The following is a 12555-nucleotide window of genomic DNA, read 5'->3' as shown; positions in this document are numbered from 1 at the left end:
CTAGCTCTTTTTAGAGCTGGAAGCCATCCTAGCAGTGTGGTCATCACCCAATAGACTCTCTTTCATACGGACTTCTTTAAGGACTTACACTACTGTGAACAGGGCTGTCTTTAACACAGGGCAAAAGGGGCAGCTGCCCCAGGTCTAGTCATTGTTGTGGGGCCCAAAGCAGCTGCCCCTTGAGCCCCCAAATAGTTGATAAGTGGATTCAAGAGGGCCCAAGAAAATTTTTGCCCAGGGTCCAATCAAGAATAAAGACGGCCCTGACTGTGAAGAGCATTGATCCTCACACACCGTGTTGTGCAGGCTGTCCCTTCCCATTTACATCATGCTCACTGTGCTCTGATTATTGTATTTGTTGGAGATCTTGTGTTCCTGCTTAGCTTAGAACACATATCCCTGTCTTCCCCCAGTTAAAGGAACCCCCCCCCCCAGTTAGAAAACACTTCCTAGGAGCACATTAAACCCTTTGATCGCCCCTGATGTTAACCCCTTCCCTGCCCGTGTCATTAGTACAGTGACAGTGTATATTATTTAGCACTGATCACTGTATTAGTGTCACAGGTCCCCACAAAAGTGTCAGTTAGGGGTTCGATTTGTCAGCTGCAATGTCGAAGTCCCGCTAAAAATCGCTGATAGTAAAAAATTAAATAACTATTCCATGAATATATCCCATAGTTTGTAGACAATATAAACCAATCAAACGCTTTTTGGGATTTTTTTTTTTTTACCAAAAACATGTGGAAGAATACATATTGGCCTAAATTGATGAAGAAATTGGATTTTATTACATTTTTTATTGGGTATGTTTTCTAGCATAAAGTAAAAATAATTTTTTTAAGTTTTTTTCAAATTGGTCGTTTTTTTTTTTTTACTTATAGCCCAACTAAAAAACAGCAGAGGCGATTAAATAGCACCAAAAAAAAAAAAAAGCTCTATTTGTGGGTAAAAAAAGGACATCAATTTTATTTGGGTACAGTTTTACACTACCGCGCAATTGTCAATTAAACTAACGCAATGCCATCTTTCAAAAAATGGCCTGGTCATGAAGGGGGGTAAATCTTCCAGGGCTGAAGAGGTTATGATATATATATATATATATATATATATATATATATATATATATATATCACACTCACCCACACACACACACACACATATATATATATATATATTTTTATTTTTTCCTATTTTTTTCCCCCCACAAAAGTGCAGTTACCTTTTAATCACTGTCTAAGAGTATAGTATATTTTATTTATTTATTTTGTATTTGTGTTTTTCATGGCATAGAAAGAGGTCCTGGTCAGATATTATACCTGGGCCTTATAACATTCAGTCACCTTTCTGGCTGCAAATGCTTAGACCACTAATGATTTACTATGGGAACTGTACCCCTTAGAATATTATAAAAATAGCATTATTTATGCCTGCCTGAGAATTTTTACCTCATGAAATAATGTTATTCCAGCAGCATATTAATAGCTCTGCAGGCTGCCTTATTGAGCCCAGTGATAAGAGGAAGTCAGCTGAGGGAGATTAAGCTTCCCTGTGACTCTGCGGAATGCTCAGACACTGGGAAATCGCCCTAATCAGGTTCCCAAATGGTAACCTGACCCTTTTCCAGAACAATCTGTCCAGCCTGATCAGCACATGGACACAAGGGAACAAAAAAAGGTCAAGTTCAAAAGGTCCGTTAATGGATTTTTCTTTTCGAGGACAACAATACAGTAAAGTTAGCATTAAATCCCAACAATTATAGAAAGCAGTGCAGAAACTGAGCTGGCTGTAAAATGACAATACAGGAATGCTCCAAGAGCCATATAAATGGAAAAAGTAGGTTACGGTTTTTACAGGAGGGTTAGGTTTTTTGGATTAAGCAGGGAACTTCGGTCAGATAATATTTACCTGTCTGTATTCTTGTTAGAAACCAATCTTCAGGAAGGATGTCCATAAAGTTGAACTTTGAGAAAACTAAAAGTCTTCCCTTGCAGTGGGCCTGCACCCTCACTGCAATGGTTAACTGCTGATTTAAAGTGGTTGAAAACCCTCACATATACCCAGTGAATTGACTGGCCTCAGGTGATACACAGCGAAGGAACAAATCCTCCTACAGAACTTGTACCCGTGTACCTGCAGTCTTCTTTTCTCCACATTCGCTAAAGGTCCAGAACTTATAAATCTTGTCTGAGCTTCCAGAAAGCAGAGGGAGGGGGAAATTACACTCTGCAGAGCTCAGTGAGGAGAGCTCCGAGAGCTGATTGGACACCACCCTTCACACAGCTCACAGAAAACAGTTTAGAAGCGATTCATGCTGATAGTGGAGGAACAAAGCAGCAGATAGAAATTACACTTACGGAAGTGCTTTTAGTTTGACACAAGTACTCACTGTAGAGGGGTATGCTTTGTTCATTTTTCATGTCTAAGGTTTAAAACCATTTTAGTATTCTTGCACACTGCAGCTTGAAAAAGCTTAGTACAGCTTTTTTTTTTTTCCACTGAGCTAAAATACAGCTTATTCATTGTAATGTGCCTAGGCACACAGGAGTGTAAAAAAAGCACCGTGCATTCTTCAGTAAAAAAAAAAAATAAATAAAAAAATCAGCTTTTTGGGTCAGTAATTTACGTCTCATGTGCGCAAATGTCCATTTACATATTGTACAGAACAAGAACGCGAGAATACGTTTTTTGCGCATTTGCAAGAAAATGCACGCGTGCGCGCAAAATTTCACTAATGCATATACGTAAAATTCTAGAATAATCAAAAAAGTGCAGCGCTAAATGTGAATAATGATTAAATACAATAAATAAAAATTCATAAGAAAATTTGTGAAAAACCTAAAAAAGGGGGGAGTGAACCAAAGTCAGCACAAAAACAGCCGGCTCGTAGAAGGGGCGTGTGGACGTTGTGTCTGGAGTCGCCAATGTTTCGTCATCAAAAGACGTCATCTGGGCGTCTGGTAAGCTGCTTCCCCTTACTAGCACACTGAGGTGTCCCCACTTTGCACATTTCCCTGGGTGTCACAGGAAGAAAAAGAATATTGCTACATCCATTCATCTGGATAGATCTCTATTGGACTTTTCTGTGGACTCACTTTTACTTTTCTGTGGTTTGTTTGGTTCACTCCCCCCATTTTTTAGGTTTTTCACTAATTTTCTTATGAATTTTTATTTATTGTATTTAATCATTATTCACATTTAGCGCTGCACTTTTTTAATTATTCTTGATACATATTGATCGCTGTCTGTGGATCGTGTGCTAGCTGCTTTATACACATTATCACTACTTATTTTGTATTATCATTTTTAGAGCAGAAAATTATTCCCTAGTTTTGCACATATACGTAAAATTGCGCGTAATTATTCTTGATACATATTGATCGCTGTCTGTGGATCGTGTGCTAGCTGCTTTATACACATTATCACTACTTATTTTGTATTATCATTTTTAGAGCAGAAAATTATTCCCTAGTTTTCCACATATACGTAAAATTGCGCGTAAATATGAGCAAATACATAAAAAAAAAAAGTCTGAAAAAGTAGATGATTAAAACAGGAGAATTATGTGAAAGAGGCCTTAAAGTGGTATTAAAGGTTTGGCTTTAAAAAAAAACAAAAAAAAAAACAACAAACATTACCTGCTTAATGCAGTGCTTGTGCACAGAGCAGCCCTGATCCTCCTCTTCTCAGGTCCCCCCACCAGCACGCCTGACTCCTCCCCCTTGGCCAGTTCCCCCAATAGCAAGCGGCTTGCTATGGGGGCACTGGTGCGTGCTCGCTCCCAAGCCCTGCTTTATGCGTCTATAAGATACATTAAGCCATAGCTTGGCTCCACCCCCTGCTCTCTCATTGGCTCACTGGCTGTTCTTGACAGCAGTAGGAGCCAATGGCTTTTGCTGCTGTCTCAGCCAATGAGAAGAGAGAGTCCTGGGACAGTTGAGGCTCTCATGCACATTGTTGGGTCGAGAAGGAGCTCAGGAAAGTATTAGGGGGCTGTTGCACAGAATGCCTGAAAGCAAAAAAAAAACCTTCAGCTTTTACAACCGCTAAGTCTAGAAGACTGGGTACAGCAGTGGCTGAATTTAACTGTCACCACCAGGTTAGGAAGTGTGGGGAAATCTCACCAACAGAGACCCACACAGCAATAAACCCCATACAGAGGCTCTAACCCTTCCCTGCAATTAAAAATGTTTTGTATGACATTCCACTATGAAGAATAGGTTCATTTTACAATGGTATTTAGGGTGTAAAATGTTTAAGCAGATCCCTCTCCACCTATCCCCCCTTCTCTGTTACAGCGGGTGGAGGATCGGCTCACCTGCAGCTGCCATCACATTTAAAATTGGCACCTGCACAGCTGCGTCATTCCTTCACAGGGTTCTGGGAATGAATAACCTACAAGTCCTGTTTGCTACCGCAGCAGATGAACTTGTCGTTTTATTAGACTGAGTGTGCCGGTCCCCACCTTCGTAGTCCATTCACACTTCCTACTGCTCTAAAAACAGACAGCCTGTACAGGGGTATGGGCACAAAGCTGTAGACACTGTCTGCAGGAACCTGACATTGTACCCATGACCCCCTGAACACGGGTCCAATGCTCTGCAGGCTCCTGTGAAAAGAAAATATTAAATGTAACCTTTTTTTTTGCCGACCAAAAAAATATATGTGCAATTACTATTTTTTTTTTTTTCATAAAGGTGAATGTAGACTTTAAATATAACCGGTTAACCATTCATCTACTCTGCATGCAATGGAAGGTATGCAATAAAAAAACAAAAACAGCTGGCGCACAACGGGTATTAAGGGTTTCACCAGGGACTTCACAAGTAGCACTAAACACAACAACCAATAAAAAGGGTTGTCAATAAGATGAAGGAATAATTCATAAGTCCATATATAAATCCAAATAGGATTCCATATATGAAAAGTCCATAAAAAGGTCCATAAAAGGGGAGTTCATAAAATATCCCAAGGGGCACTCCTGAGGCAGCTCAAGTGACGAGTAGAAGAATGCTTGGAACCAACTGGGGAAGAAACACAGGCGCCACTCTGAGTGCAGTAACTCAAGATTTATTGGATAAAATCAATAGAACAGAGGGTACTCACAAAATGAATAAAATAGAGGGCTCATGACAATCATTCCGGTCGGATCAGGATGGCTCCAGCGGTGACGGTTGACAGGCTGTGAGCGGTAGCTAGCCGCTCTTCCTGGTCCCGGGGACACACAGAAGCCGATCCGTCGTCACTTCCGGTAGCGTGATGAAGTCAGGGCGACGCGTTTTCGGAGCATGCGCTCCGTCTTCAAAAGATGAATCGGCCTGAAGAAGGAGCGCATGCTCCGAGAACGCGTCGCCGGCGCCCTGTCATCACGCTACCGGAAGTGACGACGGATCGGCTTCTGTGTGTCCCCGGGACCAGGAAGAGCGGCTAACTACCGCTCACAGCCTGTCAACCGTCACCGCTCGAGCCATCCTGATCCGACCGGAATGATTGTCATGAGCCCTCTATTTTATTCATTTTGTGAATACCCTCTGTTCTATTGATTTTATCCAATAAATCTCGAGTTACTGCACTCAGAGTGGCACCTGTGTTTCTTCCCCAATGGAAGGTATGCCAATATGCAATCCAGAATTTCTGCCCACTCCAACCTCATAAGGACTGACAGCACAGTACACAACATAAAAGAAAAAGCCATAATGCATTATGGGAGAAGGTTTTCTTTATTCAGATGAGAAAAAGAAAGTTCAGAGAAATTTATTTTATTTCTTTAGCTTTTCTACATGTCCCTTGGAGAAAAGGTTACGGTTTACATGCAAGTGCTTAGCAGTAGCTTTTCTTTAAAGAGAAAAAAGATGCTTTTCAATGGCCTCTGTATATATATTAAATCAATCCTTTTAATATGCATAGGTAGAATATAGTAAATGCAATTTAGCAGCTAAAGGCTATGACTGAAATTTTAAACCTGAATTGTTAATCCTTTAGAATCCTGACTAAATTGTTTGTGTTTAGCCAAGTACCTCTCCAGCCCGCTTCCAGTGTCTGAAATATGTTGCTCTCAGGGCTGTCAAATATGAAATCATCTTAAGACTAACAACAAAAGGCTTCTAGATTTTAGATTTAATCTAATACTATCTATGCCATGTAAAATGGAAAATCTGAACCTGCGGCCAGTCAAAATGTTACTAACAATGGCTACACTTTGCACCAACTAACAAAAAAATTCATACAGAAGCCAGGTATAGAGGTTTTGTGTGTTTGCAGCAAAAATAAACATGCAGTCTACCTATCCGTTACCTAATGAGTCTTGCTCTTCCCAAGTCCAGTTAACTGAAGGCAAAAACAATGTCTACATTTTGCATTTGTCAATGCATGTTACACCCATGCAGCTGGTGTAAAGCAACTTGGGCCCTGTTCACACTGGAGCATAGCAGAAATGCATGTTTCAATGCACCTTTCCAGAATGCGCAAAAAGAGGAGTGAAAAACTTGCCAAAACACAGAGTGTGCATTTGGGTGCCATTAATTCTTAATAGCACTCCAAACGTTCTAAGAAAATGGGGGTTTTGTTGCAAGACAAAACACACACAAATCGTGCAAAAATGTGGGGATACAAAACGCGCCAAAGTCTGCTCCAAAAAAGGGTACACAAGCTACTTTGGTACATTTTTCCCCCATTGGGCAGTCCATTCAAGAGAATGGGCTGCCCTATACTGTGTGCACAAAATATTGCATTGCCCAGGCGTGAATGGGCCCTTAGTGCTCATGTACATGGACTTTTGTTTGCATCTGAGCTGCTTTTCTTCCCCATAGAAGTCAACCCGAATGGAAAAGTAATTAAAAAAAACAGCTCAAATGCAACTTAAAAGAACTTGATGGTCAATAAAGCTGGCCATACAATGATCGAAATTCAGCGGTTCAGTAGGGGCCAGCCGAATTCCCATCAGTTTTGTGGCCATCCCCACTCAACAGAAGTTCACTGACTTCTGTCGAAAAGACATGCTGGAAATCTTTTCTGAATCAGAGACATTTACATAAAATAAACAATGGGGTTTGAAGTTTATTTGTAAGTAGATGTGGGAGTGGATTTCGGTTTTAATAACCGTGCTGAAAAAAACATGCATCCAGCTGTATCCATGGAAATCTGGAAACAGCATGCATGAACGAATCTCCCTGCTGACTTCTGTATTCTAACAGCCCATCCCCACAGCTGCCAGAATACCTGAACAGTGGCTGTCTGCCACTGCCCAGCTCCTTCTATCTTCAGATTGAAATTTGTTGAGCCGAGCAGTACCGACAGGGCCCTCCACAGATTGAATTTGGCCAATTTAGCAGAAAATAATCAAAACAGGATCCCTATATGGCCAGCTTACGGTAGACACTTTCTGAAACAACCTGATAAAGCAGATAAATCTAGGTATAAAATGTTACTGGTATCTTTATGCAGATCTCTAGTTAAAATTGAACCTCCACCCCCTCCCTGAGGCCACCCCTCCCCCAGAGAGCAATGAGGGCTAGGCTTAGAGAAAGCGTGGAATGATACTGGCTACTTTTTCCATATATTTTAAGGTGCTGGGGTGCAGACACTGGAGTTCTTCTTTAAGGAAAGCTGCCATAATAAACAGTAAATATAGCAAACCCTGTTATAAGTGCATGGAGGTATGAGTAGACTGCCCTTTTAAAATGCCAGCTAACCTTTTCATTTACACAATAATATTTATGTCTAGCTGTAATCTGCCCATGACTGGAAACAATGCTTTAAAATATCTCTTTTTCGGTATTTACATTCCTACATTCTCGATGGTGGTGGTGGTAGGATTGCCACAGAAAGATACATAACATACATTACAAACCTGTTTCCACAAACTGTTGCAATTGCCTTGAAACATCCAGATGCGAGCTGGTATGATCCAGTGTAGCAGCGGTCAATGGCCCAGTTAAACAGATTAACCTGGTCCGGATTAAGTTCTAGCAATAAGACAACCACTTCGCAGCCAAGCTGGTGAACCTGGACATGGAATAACATGCACAGTAGTCATTACCTGTTTCATTAAGATCATTTACAATAGTCATCTGCTGCCCTAATCACTATATACAGATTTGTGAAAAGAGCTGCAAATAGAGGAATTGCTTGCTACCAACCAATCACATTTCTTCTTTGGGCCCTTTTCACACTGATGTGGTGCAGTGCAGGGTTTGGTGTGGGTTAGCTGCGCCTTCCCATTGACTTCTATTATGTCCTGCAGTTTTGATGAGTTTTCTGAAAGCGCACCAAAAGTCCTGCATGCAGTGTATTTAGCCCTTTTGCTGCAATTGCCTTCTTAACAAGTATTTTGAACACCATTACATACATTTTCATTTATATATATATATTTTATTTTTTTTTTTTTTTTTTTAGGAATAGATCAACAAACCCACCCTCATGTCCTGGCAAGCTAGGATGTTATCAAGCCATTTGTAAAGATAGCCATCAGGAGACAAGCCAACATTGTCAAACACAGGTCCACAGCAAAGTACAGCCGACATAGCCTGGTGAGAAATATAAAAAGAAATAAATGGCAACAGTAAAAAAAAAAAAAAAAACTGCAATATGGTTCATTTCATTTCATTTCACAAATCTCGATGTTCATGCATTGGAGACCAACATGTTTAGATTAGAAAGTAAAGGAAATCCCTCCAACAACACAGATACATTGAAGACTTGACTTGACAGAGATTCTAGCCCTATTCCATAGCAGTTAGGTTTTTTGTGAGGACACTGAAATCAGGCGGTTTACTTCACAACAAAAAAATGTAAAATTGTATCAAATACTTACCGTAATTTTCCTTTCCTGACGCCAATCCAAGGCAGCATACATGTGATATAGCTCGGCCCCTATATCCACCCACAGGACTGGTTTAAATCTATAAAGGGAAAGCTAGAGCAACCTCCTCATTCTCCGTAAAAATAACAAGATAAAAAAAGGGGAGATTTCGTATGCTGCCATGGATTGGCGTCCAGAAAGGAAAACTATGGTAAGGATTTGAAACAATTTTCCATTTTCCTGACGCCAACATGGCAGCATACATGTGATAAATAACGACTTAAACAGGGAGGGCTAAAATTTATAATCAAAATTGTTTACAATGGACATGGAAGCCTGGACTATAATTCTGTCAAAGTGCATTGACATACAAGCCCATGGATCTTCCCTGTAGTGCCTGAGGCAGGTGCACTGCGGCAACCAGCCTGCTGCTTTGCAGAGGTCTCCATATAAATTTTGCATGCACTGCCCTGAACTTATAGACGTAGAATGGGGGAGGTTGCTCTAGCTTTCCTTTTATAGACTTAAACAGGTCATGTGGTGTATATAGTGGCGGAGGTATATTACATGTATGCAGCCTTGTTAGCGTCAGGAATTAATAGCTCTATGCCAGGACAAAGGCTCCTACCTTGCCGTCAGAAACCTCCCTGCTCATTCTATTGCACTTGTACAAGACAGACTACTTGGTACTCTTTTTCCTGGTTATCCCCAATGATGTTTACGCCATCTGGAGAAGTTTTAGATTAACCTGTGACACATCATTTTCCTTATTCTTATAGATCAGGACTATTCTTTTGTTGGTTTTTAATCAAACTGCACAGTAAGTGCATAAGCAGATCAAGCCTACAAAATTATCAAGAGTGTAGCCTGTTTTACAATGTAGCCGTCTATACTATAGCGGACTTCTATAACAGATGTACAATTTGTGCATACATCACAAAAAAAGGACTGGTTGGAGCAACCCTCTTCCCCTGCCAACATTAAGACCTATCTGTGCAAAGGCTACCTAAACCAATACTAGCCAAATAGTATCACAGAGAGGCTTTTGGATTTTATCTCATGCTAATATGAAAGGGTTTTTTTTACTCATCCAAAAAACAAATACCCCCTGAAAAAAGCTAAACCACATATTATTTTCTGACATTTGTCAACCGTTAGTCATAGGTAAACAAGTCCCATGGGCTGTGCAACTGTTTTAAAGTGTATCTAAGCCCATAGAACAAAATATATTGCAGTTTACCAGTCCTGCATCAGTTTTATTTTTTCAGACTAAGAACATTTTTAGCAAGTACAGAAAATGCCTGTAGATCTTGCCAGAAATGCAGTGTTCTTGTCACTTTCTGTGAACTGAAAAGAAAGCAGTAGCAATGTTATCTCTCTTTTGTGAGCGCTTGCCTATCAATCCACCATGTAATGAAGATAAACAAAAAACAGCCATGTGTAACAGCCATGGCTCACTCCACAGAGAAGGGTGTGTAGACACAAGGTGAAAACAAAGGGAAGAAAGCCTGAAAAATGAAAACCAACACAGCCACCATGTCTGGTGAACTGGAATATATTTTGTTTATGTTCTTGGCTTTAACACTTTACATGGCCTTAACACCTAACCCTAAAGGGCCGTACACACGGGAAGAATTGGTCGGTTCAATAGAAACCGGCCGACATTCAGACCGCGTGTACGGCAGCCGATCCAACAGAAGCTGGCCGCTCTGCCGGCTTCTGTCGAAGTAGCATGACCGAAAAAGGTCTGCCGATCGGCATCCAATCAGCACTCTCAGCCAGTGACAGAGTGTTGACTGGTGTGTTCTGGCGGAGAGGGCATTCCACTGTCAGAACACAATAGCCCAAGCGGGGGAGGTCGTTGTACTAACATCGCATAGTTAGTACAGTGGCTCCTAAGCCCTTCAGTTTTTTTTTTTCTTTAAGGCTTTAACTTTACACGCTAGGTAATCTGTTGGTCATTGGTTATGGTTGAAAAAGTGAGCTAAAGAGAGCGTTACTTACTTTCAATGCACAATACTGGTATCTTGTAATCTGATGATTGCGATCACTGTATCTGTCTAATGGAGTAAACATGATGCTGAAAGGCCCCGCCCACTGACTGAACAGAATAAAGAGGTGGTGGCGCAAACTCTGCTGAGGGAACAGGAACCTCCGATGGTGAACTACAGAAAAAAACACATATGACCCACGTACGTTAATACAGTGCTTTCAAAGAGAAAAATAAAACCATGTCTAGCCCTTATACCTAATATATATAGGCAAAAAAAAATCAGCTTGAAAGAATTCTAGAGGTTCATTAGAACAAGAAAAAAAGGGTTCTTGGCTTATTTTTTGTGTGAATTTAGACTTTTTAACCTGCCATAATGTGAAATATGCATATTAGTTGAAATAAATTATTCACACAGGAACACTAGAAATCTGTACATATTGAAGCTACATACCACTGTCTCCCTCACTGTACAGAGTGCATTATACAATGTACAATACAATACGTGGTGGCAGGTATGCAGTATACAGTGTTATACAGTACTGATACAGATTGGACCTATGATACGCCCCTGTGCTCTCAACTGTTTTATTTTTGTATTCTTTTGTCATTTGGATTCAAAGCGCATACATTGCAGGTAGTGTGTGGCAGGACTCCTAGTGAACAGGGTTAAAAGGATGCTCATGAACTGCAGCTATAACAGTTACCAATATTTCCAACTGTTTAAATAATGCAAAATTGCAATCTTCAAATGCATACTTTTTGGAATGCAGCAATGACATAAAAGTACATTAAAAAAATTGCATGGAGAGAGAAACGGTCTATGAAATTCTGGCACCGTCCCCTCAATTATGTAGGAATTAAGTAAGTATAACCAGGTATGTTTGACATAAAATACATCTCTACCCTGAGTAGTTCCACAAATTTTTTTGGGGAGATAAACTGTAGCTTTCACGTTAAGAAAGCACAAAGCAAAACACACATGCAAAAGTCTCAGATAGAAGATATTTTCTCTGACTTTTGTGTAGTCTACTAAATAGCTCCACTGCATCACTACTCCAGAATTACTATACAGCCCAGGAGTCAGAAATTTATTTTGTAAGGGTGTAGTTGCGGCAACAACTCACAAAGATGAGTGTCTCGACCACCTGCACAAAATGGCTAAATTTATCTTAAAGGGAGCTCTCTGTGCTGTTCTCTCTTTGCTATGTGCTGCTTGGGGACCAGTGGTAGTTCTTACTGTACTCTTGTTGGATGGTGCACTGTGTACTTTATTGATTTGTGTATCTTACGGTGTTGGACTGGAATCATTTGGACCATAGGGGGACCCTTCTTCTTCTCTGTTTTTTGTTTTGGGGGGGTGGAGTGGGATTTGTTTGCCTTCATCTCCTCATGGGTTTATTTTGAGATTTGATGCTTTATCCGCCTGTTACTGTATGGATGATTATGCACTTGTCTTTGCTCCTTCTTTTTGATGTATGTTGTACTTCTACACAGTTCAATAAACTTGTTTTTTGATTAAAAAAAAAGGGAGCTCTCTGAATTTCAAATAATTAATAACCTTTTAGGTCTAGTTTACACCTAGTGCGTTTTTCTCACACACATTTTTGGCGTGTTTTTAATGCATTTTTTTACGTGTTTTGCAGAAGAACCTGAGGTTGTGCGGGAGAAACCAGCAAAAACATAGCAAGAATGCATAGAACACAAGCACTGCGGTTTTTAATGCGATTCCATTTAGGTTTATGGAGCCAAAAACGCAACCTGCTTT

The 12555-nt window shown here is 40.4% G+C and overlaps 1 protein-coding gene across 2 annotated transcripts in view; it reads right to left on the bottom strand.

Annotated features, from left to right (window-relative positions):
- FRY (FRY microtubule binding protein) overlaps positions 1-12555 on the bottom strand; it is a 364889-nt gene that overhangs the window by 145513 nt on the left and 206821 nt on the right. For both annotated transcript variants that reach the window (XM_082244584.1, XM_082244585.1), the window contains exons 27-29: positions 10802-10962; positions 8412-8522; positions 7847-8001 (exon numbers count right to left, since the gene is read on the bottom strand). In XM_082244584.1, the coding sequence (XP_082100710.1) occupies positions 7847-8001; positions 8412-8522; positions 10802-10962 (427 nt within the window). The remainder of the gene's footprint in view (positions 1-7846; positions 8002-8411; positions 8523-10801; positions 10963-12555) is intronic.

Source organism: Pelophylax lessonae (genome assembly GCF_965119305.1).
Source record: "Pelophylax lessonae genome assembly, chromosome: 2".
NCBI classification, from domain to species: Eukaryota; Metazoa; Chordata; class Amphibia; order Anura; family Ranidae; genus Pelophylax; species Pelophylax lessonae.
The sequence above is the reverse complement of the archived record's forward strand: the minus strand, read 5'-3'. Positions and strand labels throughout refer to the sequence as shown.